General features: G+C 43.3%; 1 protein-coding gene across 7 annotated transcripts in view; it reads left to right on the top strand.

Annotated features, from left to right (window-relative positions):
* The window catches only part of LOC112254853 (pleckstrin homology domain-containing family A member 6), a 182,408-nt gene that overhangs the window by 71,405 nt on the left and 84,269 nt on the right, over positions 1 to 26,734 (top strand). For 6 of the 7 annotated variants that reach the window (XM_042324643.1, XM_042324642.1, XM_042324641.1 and 3 more), the window contains exons 2-6: positions 1,056 to 1,139; positions 8,060 to 8,204; positions 8,528 to 8,632; positions 9,126 to 9,198; positions 15,742 to 15,842. In XM_042324643.1, coding sequence (XP_042180577.1) covers positions 1,056 to 1,139; positions 8,060 to 8,204; positions 8,528 to 8,632; positions 9,126 to 9,198; positions 15,742 to 15,842 — 508 coding nt within the window. Of the gene's footprint in view, positions 1 to 1,055; positions 1,140 to 8,059; positions 8,205 to 8,527; positions 8,633 to 9,125; positions 9,199 to 15,110; positions 15,643 to 15,741; positions 15,843 to 26,734 lie in introns of those variants that run through there. The other variant, XM_024427765.2, reaches the window with a different exon arrangement.

Here is a 26,734-nt window from a genome sequence, read left to right on the forward strand (position 1 = left end):
CCACACCACACTAGGCCACACTAGACCACACCACACTAGACCACACTAGACCACACCACACTAGGCCACACTAGGCCACACTAGACCACACCACACTAGGCCACACTAGACCACACCACACTAGACCACACTAGACCACACCATACTAGGCCACACTAGACCACACCACACTAGGCCACACTAGACCACACCACACTAGACCACACCACACTAGACCCACCACACTAGACCACACTAGACCACACCACACTAGACCACACCACACTAGACCACACCATACTGGACCACACTAGACCACACCACACTAGACCACATCACACTAGACCACACCATACTAGACCACACTAGACCACACCACACTAGACCACACCACACTAGACCACACCATACTGGACCACACTAGACCACACCACACTAGACCACACCACACTAGACCACACCACACTAGACCACACTAGCCCATACCATACCAGACCACACTAGACCACACCACACTAGACCACACTAGACCACACCACACTAGGCCACACTAGACCACACCACACTAGACCACACCACACTAGACCACACCATACTGGACCACACTAGACCACACCACACTAGACCACACCACACCACACTAGACCACACCATACCAGACCACACTAGACCACACTATATAGACTATCCTACTGAGTTCGATGGAAAGTGGAGCGAGAACTCATATTGCTGTGCACAATTGGCACAGCGTCGTCCCGGTTAGGGTTCGGCCGGGGTAGGCTGTCATTGTAAATAAGAATTTGTTCTTAACTGACTTGCCTAGTTAAATAAAGGTTAAATTAAAAAAATCACTATATCATGCTGACCACACGCCACACTCTGCTGCTGTTGTATAATGAAACAGTTCAGGTGGCTGAGGTGCTGTGTGGCTGCTGGGTTGCCGCGACGTCAGTAATCAACATGATTGATAAGTTATCGATCAGCTGCTCTCACCATGTCTGACAGCTTGACATCATGGGTCCACCAATATCCACCTCTCTATCTTTTTCTCTTTTTCTTCCTCTCCTCATCTCCAGCCAAAATGATCTGAGTGGACCAGCTGGACAGCCAGTGAGCCAGATCCAGCTGGAGGAGACTGCAACCATTCACACATACATAACGTGAGTACAACATTAATCTGACTTTGATACAACCTTACCGTAACCTAACCTGGAACAGTAAAGACACACATAACGTAAGTGCAAGATAATCTATCTTTGATACAACCTAACCCCAACCTAACCTCGACCAATAAACACATACCTGACATGAGTACAACCCAGTTATAACCATAATAGTATAATCTTAAACCAACATAACCCTAAACAGACTGATTCACAAATAGCTGACGTGACTACAATCCAACCTCAACCTTAATACAACCTAATCGTGACCATATAACAACACAACTTTAAAACCTACACATACTGTGTACAGTTACTACATTGAGTAAAACTTTAACCTAATTTAAATCTCTACACCAGGGTTCCCAACAGGCGACCCATGGAACAAATTTGGCCGATGTGTGATTTTATTTGGCCCCCCCCAAGTTTTCTGAGCAAAAATAAATACATATTTTATTTTTATTTTTGGGTGACTGTAAAAACACCAGCAAATTATCTCCAAGTGATTTTAATTTGGAGATAACTCCCACGCATTATAGAGAGATTTGTGTGATCGTATACAAATGTAGGCAAGGTTTGAAATTATTATGTTTTAGTCAAATAATATATTTGTTTGAGCTTCAATTTGCAGTCTACAAATGATTTGTAATTACGTTCTGGCCCCCTGACCATCTGCTCAAGAAAAAATTGGCCTGCGGCTGAATCTAGTTGATGATCCCTGCTGTAGAGACTTACCTGCAGGGAGTATACATCAAACTTGAACCCTAATGCCCATGTAACCTTTACTTGTGGTCTGCATCACCAGCAATGCAGAAATGTTGCAGAAAACTTGTGAAAATCTCTGCAGTTCCCTTCAAAGTGTTGCTGTATTGAGATAATAAATGAAACATCCCATTTACTCAGCTTTGCAGCCAACCTAACACTAACTCCTGACACCAGGGGGAAAAAAAGTTGAGACAAACATGATGGTGTCACGCACACAGACAAATGGGCTGTGATATGTGACATGGAGAGACAGTTTGTGTGAGAGGGGACAGAGATGGAATAGAGTAGCAGGTGTCACAGAGTCACTTTGTTCACCCCGGTCACTATGGGGGGAATGCACTGTGCTATTGTTACAGGAAAGCATTTGAGCTGATGGGAATCAGCAATCTGATAATTATGCAGAGTCCTGGGGTCTGCTAACTCACAAAGTGTGTTCATGAGAGGGTTACCTGGGTTTAGACACCGAGGACTATGACAATGATACCCCACCCATAATGTAATATAACGTATAACAATAATACCAGTAATTCCACATCCCTGACAGCGAGATAAATGCCCCCAGTGGTGTTAAGACAATACTCCCACCCCCTTCATTGTGTGTTCCCCACCACGATCAATACTGTATCGAGCTGATGATGCATTGACATTAATAATATATGATGTTACCTGTGAAGAGGCTGTGTTTTACTGTAAGTTATTCAAAGCGTCAATATAAAACACAGGGACTAACTCTTACAATGGGGATATTTAATATTTACCTTCAGTTTACTAGGGGAGTTGATGAAGAACAAGCCTCTCAAAGCCACCTGATCCTGCAAGCTTACATTAAATGCTGCATGGATAGCTTTTAATGTAAGCTGGCGGGATCAGGCAGATTTGAAGAACACTCTTTTATAGCAAAAAGCTGAGGAAGTGTTGCAGTGGAAGGAAAAGGGTTCAATTATTAAACTGGAAGATCTAGGGATGATTATTTGGCCACAGTTTAAAGGGTCAGGCTGGACATGTAGTCAGGACATCACCTGGTTAACACCTCTACTGTCATCATAACTGTCATGGGGATCTACAGGTAAATGCCAAAATAAAGGAAATACTTGCGGAAATGAGGGATACAAAGTATATTGAAAGCAGATGCTTACACACAGGTATGGCTCCTGATTTAATTATGCAATTAACATCCCATCATGCTTAGGGTAATTTAAAAAAAATGGCCATTATCTATCTACCATGGCTAGAAGAGATGTCAGAAAGAGGGGTCTCAAAGGAGCATGGGTTTAAAAGAATGTGTGTGTGTGTGTGGGGGGGGTATATGTGTGTGTGTGTCTCAGTCACCAGATATCAACCCGTTTGAACACATATGGGAGATTTTGGAGTGTCTCCTGAGACAGCGTTTTCCTCCACCATCAAGTTATAGGATTTATTGTGGAAGAATGGTGTCGTGGAATCTATGCCAAGGTGCATTAAATCTGTTCTGACTCGTGGTGGCCCAACACCCTATTAGGAAGACACTTTGTGGTGTTTCCTTTATTTTGGAAGTTACCTATACAATGACCATTGAGAGTCAGGACCTCGTTATGCACCTCAACACATCTCATCATAAGTGGGCTCTTATGTTAGTGTGGACTGACCATATTCTGGTGAAACAACTGGAGAAAGATTTATATGGGATTTCTTGTCATATTTGTGGCTTTTTCTGTGCATCAGAGCAGTTTGTTTGTGTCTGTATCATGTGTGTGTGGGTGTATTTATGAAAGAAAGAAAGAAAGAAAGGTCATGATCAGATGAGCTCCTGCATTTTTTGCAATTTGTTCCAGTCATTGGCAGCAGAAAACTGGAAGAAAAAGCGTCCACAGAGGTGTTGGCTTTGGGGATGACCTGTGAGATATACCTGCTGGAGTGTGTGCTACAGGTGGGTGTTGTTATGGTGACCAGTGAGCTGAGATAAGGCAGAGCTTTACCACTTATAGATGACCTGGAGTCAGTGGGTCTGGCGACTAATATGTAGCGAGGGCCAGCCGATGAGAGCATACAGGTCGCAGTGGTGGGTGGTATAAGGGGCTTTGGTGACAAAACGGATGACACTGTGATAGACTGCATCCAGTTTGCTGAGTAGAGTGTTGGAGGCAATTTTGTAAATGACATCGTTGAGGATCGGTAGGATAGTCAGTTTTACGAGGGTATGTTTTGCAGCGTGAGTGAAGGAGGCTTTGTTGCGAAATAGGAAGCCGATTCTACATTTAATTTTGGAGATGCTTAATATATATATATATTTTGTTACCTTTATTTAACTAGGCAAGTCAGTTAAGAACAAATTCTTATTTTCAATGACGGCCTAGGAACGGTGGGTTAACTGTCTTGTTCAGGGGCAGAATGACAGATTTTTTACCTTGTCAACTCGGGATTCAATCTTACAACCTTTTGGTTACTACCACTAGGCTACCTGCCGCCCCAAATATGAGTCTGGAAGGTGTCTAACCAGACACCTAGGTATTTGTAGTTGTCCACATATTCTAAGTCAGAACTGTCCAGAGTAGTGATGCTAGTCGGGCAGGCAGGTGTGGGCAGCGATCGGTTGAAGAGCATGCATTTAGTTTTACTAGCGTTTAAGAGCAGTTGGAGGCCACGGAACGAGTGTTGTATGGCATTGAAGCTCATCTGGAGGTTTGTTAACACAGTGTCCAAAGAAGGGCCAAATGTATACAGAATGGTGTCATCTGTGTAGAGGTGGATCAGGGAATCACCCGCAGCAAGAGCGACACCATTGATAAATAGAGAAGAGAGTCGTCCCGAGAATTGAACCCTGTGGTACCCCCATAGAGACTGCCAGAGGTCCGGACAACAGGCCCACCAATTTGACACACTGAACTCTATCTGAGAAGTAATTGGTGAACCAGGCGAGGCAGTCATTTGAAAACCAAGGCTATTGAGTCTGCCGATAAGAATATGATGATTGACAGAATCGAAAGCCTTGGCCAGGTCGATGAAGACGGCTGCAGAGTAATGTCTTTTATTGATGGAGGTTAAGATATCGTTTAGGACCTTGAGCATGGCTGAGGTGCACCCATGACCAGCTCTGAAACCAGATTGCATAGCGGAGAAGGTATGGTGGGATTCGAAATGGTCGGTGATCTGTTTGTTGACTTGGCTTTCGAAGACCTTAGAAAGGCAGGGTAGGATAGATATAGGATAGATATAATCTTTGGGAATCTCAGACGACACGAAAGAGAGGTTGAACAGGCTTGTAATAGGGGTGGCAACAATTTTGGCAGATAATTTTAGAAAGAAAGGGTCCAGATTGTCTAGCCCGGCTGATTTGTAGGGGTCCAGATTTTGCAGCTCATTCAGAACATCAGCTGACTGGATTTGGGAGAAGGATAAATGGGAAGGCTTGGGCGAGTTGCTGTGGGGGGTGCAGTGCTGTTGACCGGGGTAGGGGTGGCCAGGTGGAAAGCATGGCCAGCCGTAGAAAAATGCTTATTGAAATTCTCAATTATAGTGGATTTATCAGTGGTGTTCTTATTCTCCATAGACTTTACACTGTCCCAGAACTTTTTTGAGTTTGTGTTGCAGGAAGCACATTTCTGCTTGAAAAAGCTAGCCTTTGCTTTTCTAACTGCCTGTGTATATTGGTTTCTAGCTTCCCTGAAAAGTTGCATATCAAGGAGCTGTTCGATGCTAATGCAGAACGCCATAGGATGTTTTTGTGTTGGTTAAGGGCAGTCAGGTCTGGAGAGAACCAAGGGCTGTATCTGTTCTTAATTCTACATTTTTGAAAGGGGCATGCTTATTTAAGATGGTGAGGAAATTACTTTTAAAGAACAACCAGGCATCCTCTACTGACGGGATGCGGTGAATATACTTCCAGGATACCCAGGACAGGTCGATTAGAAAGGCCTACTCGCAGAAGTGCTTTAGGGAGCGTTTGACAGTGATGAGGGGTGGTCATTTGATCTCGGACCCATAATGGATGCAGACAATGAGGCAGTGATCGCTGAGATCCTGATTGGAAACAGCAGAGGTATATTTGGAGGGCAAGTTGGTCAGGATAATATCTATGAAGGTGCCATGTTTATGGATTTAGGTTTGTACCTGGTGTGTTCCTTGATAATTTGTGTGAGATTGAGGGCATCTAGTTTAGATTGTAGGACTGCTGGGGTGTTAAGCATATCCCAGTTTAGGTCACCTAACAGAACAAACTCTGAAGATAGATGGGGGGCAATCAATTCACATATGGTGTCCAATTCACATATGGTGTCCAAATGCTCTGAAAACAAAGGAAACCTGAAAACACCATCCAACCTGGAACTGAGTGAGTAATGTCTAATCTGAAGCTATATTTTATTTCCAAAAGCCAAGAAGAAAAATTACCCTGAATTACTTTGTAAGGACTGAAAGCTAAATTAAGGCTACCAAGCTTGATACAACTTCAATTAGCACTGACGTGTCAAGTCAGAGGTGTCAAAGCCCTTTAGCCCAACAATGGCAGGAGAGTCGAACAGTCAACTCCAACCAAATGGAGAGACCTTAGAAGCTGCCTCCCACGGTTGAGATGGAATTAAAATGCAGTAGCCTGTAAAGAATGATAAGGCAAGAAAAGATCACAAAATGAAGCTCCTTATGGAAAATCAAGAGACACTTTTTGCTGACTGTTACAAAAATGGGAACATCAGCAACCTCATCTTCCACACAAACCATCGCCTGGCATGGCACAGGCTATATTAGCACACTACCCCTTTGTTATGAGAGGGGGTGTTAACAAGGGGGGGAAACTCAGGATACCAGACAACGAGGACTCTGAGTCAGCTAATATAAATCTCTATAAGTCTGGAACAGTATTAGTACAGAGCAACCCCAAACAGTTTCAGCTGGACTTTCACCTCATCAAAGAAATAGCCCAGCAGGAGAGGCTCTCCCTTGAGAAAGATACCCCCACCCCGAGCAGGTCAGATCAGACCTCTTCATTATATAACCCCATAGATGAGCAACCCCAAGCGGAAAGTCAACCTCCCAGCACAAAGTACTACCCCCCCCATTGAAATGAAGGACACATTTACCCAGCTGGAGGTAAGGCAGGTGGAGCTGGAACAGCAGGTGATTACACTTCAGTCAGCACAGACCCAGACAACAGTCCAGCACAACAACACCCCCTTAACCAGACCCTGAGAGCTGGAGGTGGAGAGGCATATCTGCACTGGACTGTGGTGAGACAACATCAACAATATAAAAAGCAAGAGCATGAGAAGAACAGAGCACGAGAGGAGAGGATCAGACTGCTGGAGGAGAGGTTGAGGGGGGTGGCGTGTGACAGAGAACAACCAACTAGAGAGGTAGCCACCCCTGCAGAGAAGCCAGCAGAACAGCCCACCTCAGCTCCCGACAAAAGTCTTGACACCACAGCAGAACAGTCCACACCAGACCCTGACCATAGCGTCAACACCACAGAAGAACAGATCCCACCCCCTCTGAGCAAACCCCCTGTCCGCCACCCTGATAGCCCCCTGGATTTTGATAATTAGTGGGTATCGGCCTAATTCTGCTCTGCATGCATTATTTGGTGTTCTACGTTGTACACTGAGAATATTTTTGCAGAATTCTGCATGCAGAGTCTCAATTTGGTGTTTGTCCCATTTTGAGAATTCTTGGTTGGTGAGTGGACCCCAGACCTCACAACCGTAAAGGGCAATGGGTTCTGTAACCGATTCAAGTTTTTTTAGCCAGATCCTAATTGATATGTCAAATTTTATCTTCCTTTTGATGGCATAGAAGGCCCTCCTTGCCTTGTCTCTCAGATCGTTCACAGCTTTGTGGAAGTTACCTGTGGCGCTGATGTTTAGGCCGAGGTATGTTTCGTTTTCTGTGTGCCTAGGGCAACGGTGTCTAGATGGAAATTGTATTTCTTCTCTCTCTCTCTCTCTCTCTCTCTCGCTCTCCCTCTCTCTCTCTCTCTCTCTCTCTCTCTCTCTATCTATCTTCCCTCTCCCCATTACTCTAAATGCATTATTATCAAGGGTCATTTTTGACACTACAACATCAAGCAGGTGTTCTCAGAGATAGTGACATAAAGATAGTAGACAATATACTGTCTTTGCATGTGTTATTTTTGTTGGCTGTGTGAGTCATTAACTTTATCTCTTTGTCTCTCTGTGTCTCTGTAGGAGCTGTGATTTGGAGATGAATGGGAAGGCGGGAGGTAGAGGACCTGTGAGTTCACCCAACGACATCAACTCCAACAGCTCCACCATGGTATCAGACCTATCCTCCCCTGAATCCCAGACCCAGTCCCAGCCCTTCACACCCCGGGTCAGTGTATGCACGCACGCACGCACGCACACACACACACACACACACACACACACACACACACACACACACACACACACACACACACACACACACACACACACACACACACACACACACACACACACACACACACACACACACACACACACACACACACACACACACCTCACTACACATTTACACTTCACTACATCATACACCAAGTCAAGGTTTTCTGACAGATTCAATGATACAGAGAGCTCCATTCGGTTCTCTCATCTTTCCTCTCTCCTTCCCTACTTTCCTCTCTTCACTCTCTCCTTCCCTCCTGCCCTCTCCAGGCATCTCGTACTCCAAGGAAAGCTGCTACATTTGGGAAACGTTCTAACTCCATGCGGAGGAACCCTAAAGCGGAGGTGACCAAACAGGGCTGGCTATACAAACAGGTAAATCAGCTCTATACACTACACTGTAAGTAACATGGGGCAGTGTCCCCTCAAATACTGCATAATACCCCATGAATACCCCATAAATACCCCATAACTAGGACCAGATATAGCTCTTCTTCCAATATACCTAGTCTCTTCCATTTGTTTTGATACAGTATATCTCAGACACTGACTTTGTTTTGGTCCAGTGTTGCTTTCTCTCTCATGTTGTTTTGGTCTCATATCTGTCTTCCTTTTCTTCACATAGGGCAGAATTTCTCACACTGTTTTGGTATTAGTGTTACCCCTGACATTGTCTAAACTGTTGTGTTTTCTCTCTGGACTTCAATCCATCTCACTGTGTGTGTAATTCCCCCTGTTTCTCCCTGTAGGCCAGTTAAGCCCATCTCACGGTGTGTTATTTTCTCTCTCTCTCTCTCTCTCTCTCTCTCTCACTCTCACTCTCTTACCCTTACTCTCACTCTCACTGTTTCTCACTGTCTCCCCATAGGCCAGCAGTGGAGTGAAACAGTGGAACAAGAGATGGTTCGTCCTCACTGACCGATGCCTCTTTTACTACAAAGGTAGACTGACAGCAAGATCTTCTTTTTTTTAGTTCTCTTTTCTTTGTTTCATAGCCCATCTTCACCCTTCACTGGAGATCAACTTTATCATTCTGCTTTATTCTATTGCATTTTATTGTATAATTTAGTCAGAAATATTTGAACTAATATAATATTTATTGTTGTATTTTACTGTAAGTATACATTTTCTATCTAACCTTTATTTGAACCAGGAAGTCCCACTGAGACATGGGTAGTGTGTCAACTGCCAACCTATTCCCTATAGAGAACCCTAAACAGAGCCCTTTGTGGCTATAGAATGTATTTTCAAAAGAAGACCTGGCTAAGATGAGTCACTACACCTGCTACTTCAGTCTCTCTCTCTACTCTGTCTATTTAAGAGTCCTACTCTGTGGATTTGTTTGATTGTATCTGGATTGCAAACTGGAAAGCTTTTATCCATTCTTGGTTTGGTTCTACTTTTGTGGGCTGGTGTCACATTTAACTCTTCTCTTGTTTGTGTTTTTTACCATAGCTACCTGATGTCATGTCAGTGTGTTAGTTCTGTTGGCTGAGTAGAGGGCTGTGTGTTTGGCGCATATCACCACTGTGTCAGGACTGTTGACTTGTTCGAGGTGCTTTAATACCACACAGAAACATTTGTCAAATTCTCCTAACAATCTCTACTCTCCTCCATGCCAAGTCTCTGAGTGTTTGCGGTCTTCATCCGTTATCCACAGTCAGGAGAATAAACAATCTGTTATTTGAATATGGCACACGGCTTGACGTGTCTTCAATGTCGATGTACGAGCTATGTGTGTGTGGGTTTATGTGTGGCTCTGTGTACATATGGAAGTGTGTAGAAATATGTTTCACTGCATATTATAGTCTTTAAAGATGGAAATTCAACACTGACAGACACAGACATGTAAACACACACCCGCACACACACCCACATACACACACACATACAAACACACACACTCTCCTTATACAGCTCAGTCTCTCCCTCTCAGTGGTGAAGGTGACATCGATAGCACACTAGGTGAAGCAATTGTGGGATAGTGGAGTCTGTTGCGCTTGCAGGCAGGCAGGCCGGCAGACAGTCTGTTGCGCAGGCAGGCAGGCAGGCCGGCAGACAGTCTGTTGCACAGGCAGGCAGGCCGGCAGGCAGGCAGAAGGGTGACTTGCAAGATCAAGAAGATGAAAGGAGATGATAATGATGAAAATAACGTCATTTTGCCTCTTGTCTTCAGCACACATCAGTATTTTATGCCCTGCAGGACTTGTTGTCTGAGTGAGACAAAGCAGGAGCCATACCTACAGTAACTTGTTTACCACCATACCTATTCTTATCAGCACAGAATCCACAGTGTCTGTCACGTTCTGACCCTAGTTCTTGTGTTATTTTTTTGTTTTAGTTGGTCAGGATGTGAGTTGTGTGGGCATTCTATGTTTTGTGTTTCTAGGTTGGTTTTCTGTGTTCGGCCTAGTATGGTTCTCAATCAGAGGCAGGTGTCGTTAGTTGTCTCTGATTGAGAATCATACTTAGGTAGCCTGGGTTTCACTGTTGTTTTGTGGGTGATTGTTTCCGTGTCTGTGTTTGTTTGCCACACGGTACTGTTTTGGTTTTGTTCACGTTTATTGTTTTGTATTCATTGAGGGTTCAGTTTGTTTTTAAATAAACAACCATGGACACTTACCACGAAGCATCTTGGCCCGAACATTGCTACACCTCCTCTTCAGATGAAGAGGTTGTATTTATCTCCTCCATGCCAAGTCTCTGAGTATTTGCGGTCCTCATCCGTTATCCACAGTCAGGAGAATAAACAATCTGTTATTTGAATATGACACACTCTTCAGATGAAGAGGAGGAAAACCCTTACAGTGTCAATGTAATTGTTTTTTAAAAGCTTGTGTGAGGCCCCGCATACAGATTTAGAGAGAGAAAGTGAGAGAGCAGAAAATGAGAGAGCAGAAAAAGAGAGACCGAGAGAGAGACAGAGAGAGAGAGACAGAGAGAGAGATAGCAGAAAAAGAGGGAAGGGAGGGGAGAGATAGGAGATAACAGGAAGGGAGGGGAGGAGAGAGAGAGAGGAGATAACAGGAAGAAAGGGGAGGAGATTAGGAGAAATCTGGTGTGATTTTCCTCTTAGCAACCCCTCAAGCCCATTTTGTCCTTCAATGTTTTTAAGACCTACACCACTAAGCCTCATCACAAGTGAGAACACCTGGGGCAGCTACTTTGGATAATATTTTATGTTTTGCCGTTTCTCTTGTTCCTCCATCCCTGTTCAGTTTTCCCTAGGGGGCTGTAGTAGTAGAATATAATTCATCATGAGATGTGGTGACATTTCCCTCCCCAGGGACAAAGATGGTCTGCACTCAAACAGCTGGAGTAAAGGTGCCGTCTAAAATACATACATATTGAAGGATGACTGAGGATTTAGTTTTAGTACGTCTTGGTGCCTCTTTCACCTCTATCTCAGGACATAGTATATTCTGTAATTTATTTATTTAATCTTTATTTAAGCAGTGAGTCATGTGAGCTATGTCGAGACCCTCCCTGATCACACTGTCATAGAGGGTTGAACTTTGACCCCTTGCATGTGCGTGTAAGAACTTCATGAGGGTGTGGAATTTGTGTACTGTATGTGTGTGTTTGGAGCACTGCAGCATTTCGCTGTGTCACCGTAAACATTCCCTACAACATGCCCTACAACATGCCATAGCAACATGAACCTGGGATTGCATGTGAGAGCCATGTTTAGTGTGTGTGGTGTGTAACTGTGGGAGAAAGCATGCTTGTGTGCATGTTTTGGTGTGTGTATGTTTCTATCATTTGCTTTGTACAGTACATCTTGTACAATGGACAGCCTTCTTCTTATGCTTCTTTAACAGTTCAGTTGACATATTGCCCCTACCAATCAGATGATGATATTCTGGTGCCATGATGTTGTGCAGGCTGTGTGTGTGTGTGTGTCGTGTGTGTGCCTGTGTGTGTGTGAGCGTGTTTGTGTGTCTCTGTGTGCGAGTGAACACGTGAGTATGTGACACGATTCTTCCCTGTTGACTTAGTCCAAACACACCTTTTCCTAGTCCTGAGAGAGTGTGAACTCCAGGTTAAAAGTTGAACAAGATGAGTGAATGTGTTAGTGGATCTACCTGTATCCTGTGAACTACAGGATGCAACTAGGACATTGTTTTAATACTAGAGGGTGATACCACGCTAGCGGGAGAGGAAAATATTTTTGGTATTTCAATTGTTCTGGCAATTCTCACGGAGCAACTTAATTGGGAGGAAGGAGGTTTGATTATTTTTATTTTTTACATTGTATCACAAACCTTGTTTTTAAAAATCATGATGAAAGCGGCCATTTTAGACCCTTTTTTAGACCCAGACATGCCTCCTGTAAGACCCTATGATCTGTGAACCACACGATACACAACATCTTGGTCTCGTTATACTCCTTATAGTGTGCACTAACATATGGAGTATGTCTAGATTCTGAAGAAAAAAAAGTCACATTCATGAATTCAACATAAAACAAATTGATGTTAGTATCTAAAAACGACTCATTTTGATTTTGTTTGCTTAAAAATGCATTGTTGGGAACAATATACAAGTACATCAAATTTCAGAGTTTCTCTGTTAATTCTGAATGTATGATACATATTATGAGCACCACCAACACAGTGAACGGGAAAATGGATTCAAAAGGAACTCTGCTGGTGATTTCCTGAATGTGCAATCCCAAAGGAGGGCTGTGATTGGTAAATGAACTATAATTGGTCATATCATTAAAAGTTCCAGAGAGCCCACTCTGGAAATGTGACGTTTGAAGAGTATATTTACAAAAATAAGCTACATCAAAAAGGGTAGTTTTAAGATATTAATATGACTAGTTTTAACATTGAATAAATTCATGTTGTATTTCAGAATGTAGTTAACCTGGAACTGGCCCTGTTGTCTACACTATCCCGTACACACAGATGCAAATATGACCTGAATAAGGAACGCAAAGCAGATAAATTAAATGATAAGAATAGTCAGGAAAAAATCCCTGCTTGCATCTTTCTTATGGAATTGTTCCAGTTGTTCTGTGATTTAATAGCTCAATGTGGAGTCACTGTCATTTTTCCACATTCACATTCAGAAACTGGCCCCTGAGCCACACTCACTTTTCTACTGGTTCTCCATTTCTTCACCCCTTCTCTTGATGACATTACAGTCATTTAGCAGACATGCTTACCCAGAGCAACTTACAGTAGTGAAATATATATTTTTCTTCATACTGGGAATCAAACCCACAACCCCCACCCTGGCATTGCAAGCACCATGCTCTACCAACTGAGCCACATGGGACTCTTCTTCTGGTTACAGTGATTCTCTCTCTGGATTTAGCACACGTCTCATGGGTTGTTTTAGTCTTAGTTTCCCGCCCTTCTCTCCTAGTTGTGTTGTGGAAAAAGAGAGAGGAAGGGAGGGAGACATGACAATGGAGAATGTGTGACTGTGCAGTTTACTGCCTCGGTCTCCATGCCAGCAAGGAGAGAGGGGCGAGAAATGGGCAGAAAGAGGCCAAGGTCTTTTGTTGTTGGGACTTGGGGACATATTGTCAAAGCGTGCCAGCTGTCCTGGCCAGGAGAGGTGAAGTAGTGTTGGTGGTGCTCTGGACATTAGGAGTGTGTCTATAGGTTTTCCCCACCCGGGATTTGAACCTACATCCCTCCAGGTCTGTATCTCTAACAACTAGCCTACATACCACACCCATCTCTAAAGTTTCTCAAAACATCCTGACTGTCCAAGACTGTATGTACAATCAAGGACTTTACTTCACAAGTTACTTTGCCAATGTCCGAGCTGCCCCGGGCATACACCTAGAGTAACTCTCAGTGAAATAGAGCCCTTTATGTAACTGCCATCTTCAGAAGTGTTGAGCTGCTGTTGTTTTGGGATGCTAATACACAGCTGTCAGAGAGCTGATTTACTACTGCTGACCCTTCATCCACACACACACGCACGCATGCGAGGGAGTCTGTGTGGTGTCAAACAGGTGTGACAGTAGCAGCAGCAGGGAATGCAAGCCAGGAGTCAGACTGCCATGGTATGAGTCAGAATGAGGTGACATTTTCACAGGGAAACCTGTCATTGTAGGGGACCTTTCAATTACTGTGCTTCTTCAAAAGTGTGTGTGCTAGGAGGAGTGTCTTCAGAAATGTGTTTTTCCAGAGTTGTGTGTGTGTGTGTGTGTGTGTGTGTGTGTGTGTTGCCTCTCCTTCTGCCTCTGTGTCCATGGGTGGGGACAGGATTGGTTGTTGAATGCTGAGAGACTCTGCCACATGTTTCCCAATAACAACTCCTCAGGATGTGAAAGGCTGTTTGGCAATAAATCACATTGTTTCTCATTACATACATTATTTGTGTGTGTTTGTATGATGCTGTATATTTAGTACAACTTGGTAGCCTATAGTATATGTGGGATATTTAATTTATTTTCAGTTATTGTGTGTTTGAGAATGAGCACGTGTCTCTTACCATGCATGTGTGTGTGAGAGTTTTTGCATGAAATACAGAACATGTGAGGTCAGGTTTGAATTTGTTTGAGAGAGAGATGGGGAGAGGGAGACAGGAAGAGAGAGGGAGACGTGGCTATTTACCTGTCTGTGTGTAGCAGAACACCCTGCTCTCTGATTGTTGGAGAGAGGGCAGGTACAGTTGGCTGGAGGCCAGAATTCAGGATTCCAGCAACACTGAGTCACATGGGCTGATCGCTAATACAAACACACACACACACACTCGCAGACACACAGAGAGCACAGCACAGAGAGCACTCTATGATTGCACAAACACAAACACCATGCCTCCCTCTCCCTCCTCTCGCTCCCTCCCTCCTCCCCCTGTCTCTCGCTCGCTCGCTCTCTCTCAAACACACACATGAGATCTGCAAGAGAGAAAGGCTCGTGTCTATGCAGTACAGCTCTGCTAGAGAGAGAGAACGAGACAGCGAACAGCCGAGCGAGAGAACGAGAAAGCCAGGCAGAGTGAGAGTGAGACAGAGACAGAGCGAGAGGGCAGTAGCTACAGTGGACACCCTGCCAGCCTCATCTCCAGCCCCCGAAATGTTCATCATCTGCTCCATTATTTAATCAGCACAAGTGCTGCTCTTGCACTCCTCCTTTTCCCCAGCACTCTGCTTGTTTTTTTCTGCCTGTCGTTGGATCTACACCAGTATGTGTGAGTGTGTTGAAGAGAGTTTGAGTGTACTGTCACTTCTCACTGGACTGCTGGACCAACATGGATATCAATTCTAGGATTCCACTAGAGTGGGACGGAGGTCTGTTGTTCCAGGGAGGTTCTATGGTACTCACTGAGCCAGCTACAGCCACAGCTACAACTAGAGGAGAGGACCGACTGTCACAGCAGAACTGACTGTGTTTACCATTCAGTCCTCTTTACTCACTGTAGGTTGAGACCCATCAGATCATATTAGATCTGTTTCTCAGATTTGTTGTTTATTTTGATCTTCATTTGTTCTCTTTTTTCCTCTTCCTCCAATCCAGACGAGAAGGAGGAAGGAGTGTTGGGAAGTCTTCCTCTGCTAAGCTTTGGGATTGGAGGAGTGCAGACGTCGGATAACATCAGCCGAAAGCACGCCTTTAAGGTCAGTACCCTGAAGATGAGGCAGTACGATGAGTACAGTATACGATTATCAACCTGAACAGAGAGCGCAGAAGTGATATTGGGGCCATTTAAATGGTCTATCTAGGATTGGGGCTGATGGATTTGTTGGGGTTTGGATGCTGGGGACACGTGATTGTCCCTCAGACAACCCAGGGAGAAGTGGTGACATTGTGGACAGTAGGGGCAGTGTACAGTGGGGATAATAGGGAATGAGCAGAGATGTCTGGCAGCCTGTCAAAACCAAACACCTTTATTTATTTATTCCCCCTCTCTCTCTCTCTGTCTAGACTGTACTGTAGAGAGGTAGACTGTACTGTAGAGCGGTAGACTGTACTGTAGAGCGGTAGACTGTACTGTAGAGCGTTAGACTGTACTGTAGAGCGGTAGACTATACTGTAGAGAGGTAGACTATACTGAAGAGAGGTAGACTATACTGTAGAGAGGTAGACTATACTGTAGAGAGGTAGACTATACTGTAGAGAGGTAGACTATACTGTAGAGCGGTAGACTATACTGTAGAGAAGTAGACTATACTGTAGAGAAGTAGACTATACTGTTGAGCGGTAGACTATACTGTAGAGAGGTAGACTATACTGTAGAGAGGTAGACTATACTGTAGAGCGGTAGACTATACTGTAGAGAGGTAGACTATACTGTAGAGAGGTAGACTATACTGTAGAGAGGTAGACTATACTGTAGAGAGGTAGACTATACTGTAGAGCGGTAGACTATACTGTAGAGAGGTAGACTATACTGTAGAGAGGTAGACTATACTGTAGAGAGGTAGACTATACTGTAGAGCGGTAGACTATACTGTAGAGCGATAGACTATACTGTAGAGCGGTAGACTATACTGTAGAGAGGTAGACTATACTGTAGAGCGATAGACTATACTGTAGAGCGGTAGACTATACTGTAGAGAAATAGACTATACTGTAGAGCGGTAAACTGTACTGTAGAGTTGTACACTATACTGTAGAGCGGTAGACTGTACTGTAGAGAGGTAGACTATACTGTATAGAGGTAGACTATACTGTAGAGCGGTAGACTATACTGTAGAGAGGTAGACTATACTGTAGAGAGGTAGACTGTACTGTAGAGCGGTAGACTATACTGGAGAGCGGTAGACTATACTGTAGAGCGGTAGACTGTACTGTAGAGAAGTAGACTATACTGTTGAGCGGTAGACTATACTGTAGAGAGGTAGACTATACTGTAGAGCGGTAGACTGTACTGTAGAGAGGTAGACTATACTGTAGAGAGGTAGACTATACTGTAGAGAAGTAGACTATACTGTAGAGAAGTAGACTATACTGTTGAGCGGTAGACTATACTGTAGAGAGGTAGACTATACTGTAGAGAAGTAGACTATACTGTAGAGAAGTAGACTATACTGTTGAGCGGTGGACTATACTGTAGAGAGGTAGACTATACTGTAGAGAGGTGGACTATACTGTAGAGCGGTAGTGTATACTGTAGAGAGGTAGACTATACTGTAGAGCGGTAGACTATACTATAGAGCGGTAGACTATACTGTAGAGAGGTAGACTATACTGTAGAGAGGTGGACTATACTGTAGAGCGGTAGTGTATACGGTAGAGAGGTAGACTATCCTGTAGAGCGGTAGACTATACTGTAGAGAGGTAGACTATACTGTAGAGAGGTAGACTATACTGTAGAGAGGTAGACTATACTGTAGAGAGGTAGACTATACTGTAGAAAGGTAGACTATACTGTAGAGCGGTAGACTATCCTGTAGAGCGGTAGACTATACTGTAGAGCGGTAGACTATACTGTAGAGAAGTAGACTATACTGTAGAGAGGTAGACTATACTGTAGAGCGGTAGACTATACAATAGAGAGGTAGACTATACTGTAGAGCGGTAGACTGCACTGTAGAGAGGTAGACTATACTGTAGAGAGGTAGACTATACTGTAGAGAGGTAGACTGTACTGTAAAGCGGTAGACTGTACTGTAGAGCGGTAGACTGTACTGTAGAGCGGTAGACTATACTGTAGAGCGGTAGACTATACTGTAGAGTGGTAGACTATACTGTAGAGCGGAAGACTATACTGTAGAGAGGTAGACTATACTGTAGAGAGGTAAAACTAAACTGTAGAGCAGTAGACTATACTGTAGAGAGGTAGACTTTACTGTAGAGAGGTAGACTATACTGTTGAGCGGTAGACTATACTGTAGAGAGGTAGACTATACTGTAGAGCGGTAGACTATACTGTAGAGAGATAGACTATACTCTAGAGAGGTAGACTATACTGTAGAGTAGACTATACTGTAGACTATACTGTAGAGAAGTAGACTATACTGTAGAGAAGTAGACTATACTGTAGAGGTAGACTATACTGTAGAGAGGTAGACTATACTGTAGAGAGGTGGACTATACTGTAGAGCGGTAGTGTATACTGTAGAGAGGTAGACTATACTGTAGAGCGGTAGACTATACTGTAGAGAGGTAGACTATAATGTAGAGAGGTAGACTATACTGTAGAGCGGTAGACTATACTGTAGAGAGGTAGACTATACTGTAGAGAGGTGGACTATACTGTAGAGCGGTAGTGTATACTGTAGAGAGGTAGACTATACTGTAGAGCGGTAGACTATACTGTAGAGAGGTAGACTATACTGTAGAGAGGTAGACTATACTGTAGAGAGGTAGACTATACTGTAGAGAGGTAGACTATACTGTAGAGCGGTAGACTATACTGTAGAGAGGTAAAACTATACTGTAGAGCGGTAGACTATACTGTAGAGAGGTAGACTACTGTAGAGCGGTAGACTATACTGTTGAGCGGTAGACTATACTGTAGAGAGGTAGACTATACTGTAGAGAAGTAGACTATACTGTTGAGCGGTGGACTATACTGTAGAGAGGTAGACTATACTGTAGAGAGGTGGACTATACTGTAGAGCGGTAGTGTATACTGTAGAGAGGTAGACTATACTGTAGAGCGGTAGACTATACTGTAGAGAGGTAGACTATACTGTAGAGAGGTAGACTATACTGTAGAGAGGTAGACTATGCTGTAGAGAGGTAGACTATACTGTAGAGCGGTAGACTATACTGTAGAGAGGTAGACTATACTGTAGGGTGGTAGACTATACTGTAGAGCGGTAGACTATACTGTAGAGAGGTAGACTATACTGTAGAGAGGTAGACTATACTGTAGAGCGGTAGACTATACTGTAGAGCGGTAGACTGTACTGTAGAGACGTAGACTATACTGTAGAGCGGTGGACTATAGACTATACTGTATAGAGGTAGACTATAATGTAGAGCGGTAGACTATACTGTAGAGAGGTAGACTACTGTAGAGCGGTAGACTATACTGTAGAGAGGTAAAACTATACTGTAGAGCGGTAGACTGTACTGTAGAGAAGTAGACTATACTGTAGAGAGGTAGACTATACTGTAGAGCGGTAGACTGTACTGTAGAGCGGTAGACTGTACTATACTGTAGAGCCGTAGACTATACTGTAGAGCGGTAGACTATACTGTAGAGCGGTAGACTATACTGTAGAGAGGTAGACTATACTGTAGAGAGGTAGACTATACTGTAGAGAGGTAGACTATACTGTAGAGCGGTAGACTATACTGTAGAGAGGTAGACTGTACTGTAGAGCGGTCGACTATACTGTAGAGAGTTAGACTATACTGTAGAGCGGTAGACTATACTGTAGAGAGGTAGACTATACTGTAGAGAGGTAGACTATACTGTAGAGCGGTAGACTATACTGTAGAGCGGTAGACTGTACTGTAGAGACGTAGACTATACTGTAGAGCGTTAGACTATACTGTAGAGAGGTAGACTATACTGTAGAGAGGTAGACTATACTGTAGAGAGGTAGACTATACTGTAGAGCGGTAGACTATACTATAGAGAGGTAGACTATACTGTAGAGCGGTAGACTATACTGTAGAGAGGTAGACTATACTGTAGAGAGGTAGACTATACTGTAGAGAGGTAGACTGTACTGTAAAGCGGTAGACTGTACTGTAGAGCGGTAGACTGTACTGTAGAGCGGTAGACTATACTGTAGAGCGGTAGACTATACTGTAGAGTGGTAGACTATACTGTAGAGCGGAAGACTATACTGTAGAGAGGTAGACTATACTGTAGAGAGGTAAAACTAAACTGTAGAGCAGTAGACTATACTGTAGAGAGGTAGACTTTACTGTAGAGAGGTAGACTATACTGTTGAGCGGTAGACTATACTGTAGAGAGGTAGACTATACTGTAGAGCGGTAGACTATACTGTAGAGAGATAGACTATACTCTAGAGAGGTAGACTATACTGTAGAGAGGTAGACTATACTGTAGAGAAGTAGACTATACTGTAGAGAAGTAGACTATACTGTAGAGAAGTAGACTATACTGTAGAGAGGTAGACTATACTGTAGAGAGGTGGACTATACTGTAGAGCGGTAGTGTATACTGTAGAGAGGTAGACTATACTGTAGAGCGGTAGACTATACTGTAGAGAGGTAGACTATAATGTAGAGAGGTAGACTATACTGTAGAGAGGTAGACTATACTGTAGAGAGGTAGACTATACTGTAGAGAGGTGGACTATACTGTAGAGCGGTAGTGTATACGGTAGAGAGGTAGACTATACTGTAGAGCGATAGACTATACTGTAGAGCGGTAGACTATACTGTAGAGAAATAGACTATACTGTAGAGCGGTAAACTGTACTGTAGAGTTGTACACTATACTGTAGAGCGGTAGACTATACTGTAGAGAGGTAGACTATACTGTAGAGAGGTAGACTGTACTGTAAAGCGGTAGACTGTACTGTTGAGCGGTAGACTATACTGTAGAGAGGTAGACTATACTGTAGAGAAGTAGACTATACTGTAGAGAAGTAGACTATACTGTTGAGCGGTGGACTATACTGTAGAGAGGTAGACTATACTGTAGAGAGGTGGACTATACTGTAGAGCGGTAGTGTATACTGTAGAGAGGTAGACTATACTGTAGAGCGGTAGACTATACTGTAGAGAAGTAGACTATACTGTAGAGAAGTAGACTATACTGTTGAGCGGTGGACTATACTGTAGAGAGGTAGACTATACTGTAGAGAGGTGGACTATACTGTAGAGCGGTAGTGTATACTGTAGAGAGGTAGACTATACTGTAGAGCGGTAGACTATACTATAGAGCGGTAGACTATACTGTAGAGAGGTAGACTATACTGTAGAGAGGTGGACTATACTGTAGAGCGGTAGTGTATACGGTAGAGAGGTAGACTATACTGTAGAGCGGTAGACTATACTGTAGAGAGGTAGACTATACTGTAGAGAGGTAGACTATACTGTAGAGAGGTAGACTATACTGTAGAGAGGTAGACTATACTGTAGAGTGGTAGACTATACTGTAGAGCGGTAGACTATACTGTAGAGCGGTAGACTATACTGTAGAGCGGTAGACTATACTGTAGAGAAGTAGACTATACTGTAGAGAGGTAGACTATACTGTAGAGCGGTAGACTATACTATAGAGAGGTAGACTATACTGTAGAGCGGTAGACTGCACTGTAGAGAGGTAGACTATACTGTAGAGAGGTAGACTATACTGTAGAGAGGTAGACTGTACTGTAAAGCGGTAGACTGTACTGTAGAGCGGTAGACTGTACTGTAGAGCGGTAGACTATACTGTAGAGCGGTAGACTATACTGTAGAGTGGTAGACTATACTGTAGAGCGGTAGACTATACTGTAGAGAGGTAGACTATACTGTAGAGAGGTAAAACTAAACTGTAGAGCGGTAGACTATACTGTAGAGAGGTAGACTTTACTGTAGAGCGGTAGACTATACTGTAGAGCGGTAGACTATACTGTAGAGAGGTAGACTATACTGTAGAGAAGTAGACTATACTGTAGAGAAGTAGACTATACTGTTGAGCGGTAGACTATACTGTAGAGAGGTAGACTATACTGTAGAGAAGTAGACTATACTGTAGAGAAGTAGACTATACTGTAGAGAAGGTAGACTATACTATAGAGAGGTAGACTATACTGTAGAGAGGTGGACTATACTGTAGAGCGGTAGTGTATACGGTAGAGAGGTAGACTATACTGTAGAGCGATAGACTATACTGTAGAGCGGTAGACTATACTGTAGAGAAATAGACTATACTGTAGAGCGGTAAACTGTACTGTAGAGAGGTAGACTATACTGTAGAGAGGTGGACTATACTGTAGAGCGGTAGTGTATACTGTAGAGAGGTAGACTATACTGTAGAGCGGTAGACTATACTGTAGAGAGGTAGACTGTACTGTAGAGCGGTAGACTGTACTTTAGACGTAGACTATACTGTAGAGCCGTAGACTATACTGTAGAGAGCGGTAGACTATACTGTAGAGAGGTAGACTATACTGTAGAGAGGTAGACTATACTGTAGAGAGGTAGACTATACTGTAGAGCGGTAGACTGTACTGTAGAGCGGTAGACTGTACTGTAGAGAGGTAGACTGTACTGTAGAGAGGTAGACTGTACTGTAGAGAGGTAGACTATACTGTTGAGAGGTAGACTATACTGTAGAGAGGTAGACTATACTGTAGAGCGGTAGACTATACTGTAGAGCGGTAGAATATACTGTAGAAAGGTAGACTATACTGTAGAGCGGTAGACTATACTGTGGAGAGGTAGACTATACTGTAGAGAGGTAGACTATACTGTAGAGAGGTAGACTATACTGTAGAGCGGAAGACTATACTGTAGAGCGGTAGACTGTACTGTAGAGCCGTAGACTATACTGTAGAGCGGTAGACTATACTGTAGAGAGGTAGACTACTGTAGAGCGGTAGACTATACTGTTGAGCGGTAGACTATACTGTAGAGAGGTAGACTATACTGTAGAGAAGTAGACTATACTGTTGAGCGGTGGACTATACTGTAGAGAGGTAGAGTATACTGTAGAGAGGTGGACTATACTGTAGAGCGGTAGTGTATACTGTAGAGAGGTAGACTATACTGTAGAGCGGTAGACTATACTGTAGAGAGGTAGACTATACTGTAGAGAGGTAGACTATACTGTAGAGAGGTAGACTATACTGTAGAGAGGTAGACTATACTGTAGAGCGGTAGACTATACTGTAGAGAGGTAGACTATACTGTAGAGTGGTAGACTATACTGTAGAGCGGTAGACTATACTGTAGAGAGGTAGACTATACTGTAGAGAGGTAGACTATACTGTAGAGCGGTAGACTATACTGTAGAGCGGTAGACTGTACTGTAGAGACGTAGACTATACTGTAGAGCGGTGGACTATAGACTATACTGTATAGAGGTAGACTATAATGTAGAGCGGTAGACTATACTGTAGAGAGGTAGACTACTGTAGAGCGGTAGACTATATTGTAGAGAGGTAAAACTATACTGTAGAGTGGTAGACTGTACTGTAGAGAAGTAGACTATACTGTAGAGAGGTAGACTATACTGTAGAGCGGTAGACTGTACTGTAGAGCGGTAGACTGTACTTTAGAGCCGTAGACTATACTGTAGAGCCGTAGACTATACTGTAGAGCGGTAGACTATACTGTAGAGAGGTAAAACTATACTGTAGAGCGGTAGACTATACTGTAGAGAGGTAGACTACTGTAGAGCGGTAGACTATACAGTAAAGCGGTAGACTGTACTGTAGAGAGGTAGACTGTACTGTAGAGAGGTAGACTATACTGTAGAGAGGTAGACTATACTGTAGAGAGGTGGACTATACTGTAGAGCGGTAGACTATACTGTAGAGAGGTAGACTATACTGTAGAGCGGTAGACTATACTGTAGAGAGGTAGACTATACTGTAGAGAGGTAGACTATACTGTAGAGAGGTAGACTATACTGTAGAGAGGTAGACTATACTGTAGAGCGGTAGACTATACTGTAGAGAGGTAGACTATACTGTAGAGCGGTAGACTATACTGTAGAGAGGTAGACTATACTGTAGAGCGGTAGACTATACTGTTGAGCGGTAGACTATACTGTAGAGAGGTAGACTATACTGTAGAGCGGTAGACTATACTGTAGAGAAGTAGACTATACTGTTGAGCGGTGGACTATACTGTAGAGAGGTAGACTATACTGTAGAGAGGTGGACTATACTGTAGAGCGGTAGTGTATACTGTAGAGAGGTAGACTATACTGTAGAGCGGTAGACTATACTGTAGAGAGGTAGACTATACTGTAGAGCGGTAGACTATACTGTAGAGAGGTAGACTATACTGTAGAGAGGTAGACTATACTGTAGAGCGGTAGACTATACTGTAGAGAGGTAGACTATACTGTAGAGTGGTAGACTATACTGTAGAGCGGTAGACTATACTGTAGAGAGGTAGACTATACTGTAGAGAGGTAGACTATACTGTAGAGCGGTAGACTATACTGTAGAGCGGTAGACTGTACTGTAGAGACGTAGACTATACTGTAGAGCGGTGGTAGACTATACTGTAGAGAGGTAGACTATAATGTAGAGCGGTAGACTATACTGTAGAGAGGTAGACTATACTGTAGAGCGGTAGACTATACTGTAGAGCGGTAGACTATACTGTAGAGAGGTAGACTATACTGTAGAGCGGTAGACTATACTGTAGAGAGGTAGACTATACTGTAGAGAGGTAGACTATACTGTAGAGCGGTAGACTATACTGTAGAGAGGTAGACTATACTGTAGAGCGGTAGACTATACTGTAGAGAGTTAGACTATACTGTAGAGCGGTAGACTATACTGTAGAGAGGTAGACTATACTGTAGAGAGGTAGACTATACTGTAGAGCGGTAGACTATACTGTAGAGCGGTAGACTGTACTGTAGAGAGGTAGACTATACTGTAGAGCGGTAGACTATACTGTAGAGAGGTAGACTATACTGTAGAGAGGTGGACTATACTGTAGAGCGGTAGACTATACTGTAGAGAGGTAGACTATACTGTAGAGCGGTAGACTATACTGTAGAGAGGTAGACTATACTGTAGAGAGGTAGACTATACTGTAGAGAGGTAGACTATACTGTAGAGAGGTAGACTATACTGTAGAGTGGTAGACTATACTGTAGAGCGGTAGACTATCCTGTAGAGCGGTAGACTATACTGTAGAGCGGTAGACTATACTGTAGAGAAGTAGACTATACTGTAGAGAGGTAGACTATACTGTAGAGCGGTAGACTATACTGTAGAGAGGTAGACTATACTGTAGAGCGGTAGACTACTGTAGAGAGGTAGACTATACTGTAGAGAGGTAGACTATACTGTAGAGAGGTAGACTGTACTGTAGAGCGGTAGACTGTACTGTAGAGCGGTAGACTGTACTGTAGAGCGGTAGACTATACTGTAGAGCGGTAGACTATACTGTAGAGTGGTAGACTATACTGTAGAGCGGTAGACTATACTGTAGAGAGGTAGACTATACTGTAGAGAGGTAAAGACTAACTGTAGAGCGGTAGACTATACTGTAGAGAGGTAGACTATACTGTAGAGAAGTAGACTATACTGTTGAGCGGTAGACTATACTGTAGAGAGGTAGACTATACTGTAGAGCGGTAGACTGTACTGTAGAGAGGTAGACTATACTGTAGAGAGGTAGACTGTACTGTAGAGAGGTAGACTATACTGTAGAGAGGTAGACTATACTGTAGAGAAGTAGACTATACTGTAGAGAAGTAGACTATACTGTTGAGCGGTAGACTATACTGTAGAGAGGTAGACTATACTGTAGAGAAGTAGACTATACTGTAGAGAAGTAGACTATACTGTAGAGAGGTAGACTGTACTGTAGAGAGGTAGACTATACTGTAGAGAGGTAGACTATACTGTAGAGAAGTAGACTATACTGTAGAGAGGTAGACTATACTGTAGAGCGGTAGACTATACTGTAGAGAGGTAGACTATACTGTAGAGCGGTAGACTATACTGTAGAGAGGTAGACTATACTGTAGAGAGGTAGACTATACTGTAGAGAGGTAGACTATAGACTGTACTGTAGAGGTAGACTATACTGTAGAGCGGTAGACTATACTGTAGAGAGGTAGACTATACTGTAGAGCGGTAGACTATACTGTAGAGAGGTAGACTATATGTAGAGCGGTAGACTATACTGTTGAGCGGTAGACTATACTGTAGAGAGGTAGACTATACTGTAGAGAAGTAGACTATACTGTAGAGAAGTAGACTATACTGTTGAGCGGTGGACTATACTGTAGAGAGGTAGACTATACTGTAGAGAGGTGGACTATACTGTAGAGCGGTAGTGTATACTGTAGAGAGGTAGACTATACTGTAGAGCGGTAGACTATACTGTAGAGAGGTAGACTATACTGTAGAGAGGTAGACTATACTGTAGAGAGGTAGACTATACTGTAGAGAGGTAGACTATACTGTAGAGCGGTAGACTATACTGTAGAGAGGTAGACTATACTGTAGAGTGGTAGACTATACTGTAGAGCGGTAGACTATACTGTAGAGAGGTAGACTATACTGTAGAGAGGTAGACTATACTGTAGAGCGGTAGACTATACTGTAGAGCGGTAGACTGTACTGTAGAGACGTAGACTATACTGTAGAGCGGTGGACTATAGACTATACTGTATAGAGGTAGACTATAATGTAGAGCGGTAGACTATACTGTAGAGAGGTAGACTGTACTGTAGAGCGGTAGACTATACTGTAGAGAGGTAAAACTATACTGTAGAGTGGTAGACTGTACTGTAGAGAAGTAGACTATACTGTAGAGAGGTAGACTATACTGTAGAGCGGTAGACTGTACTGTAGAGCGGTAGACTGTACTTTAGAGCCGTAGACTATACTGTAGAGCCGTAGACTATACTGTAGAGCGGTAGACTATACTGTAGAGAGGTAGACTATAC

Source organism: Oncorhynchus tshawytscha, linkage group LG07 (genome assembly GCF_018296145.1).
Source record: "Oncorhynchus tshawytscha isolate Ot180627B linkage group LG07, Otsh_v2.0, whole genome shotgun sequence".
Classification (NCBI taxonomy): domain Eukaryota; kingdom Metazoa; phylum Chordata; class Actinopteri; order Salmoniformes; family Salmonidae; genus Oncorhynchus; species Oncorhynchus tshawytscha.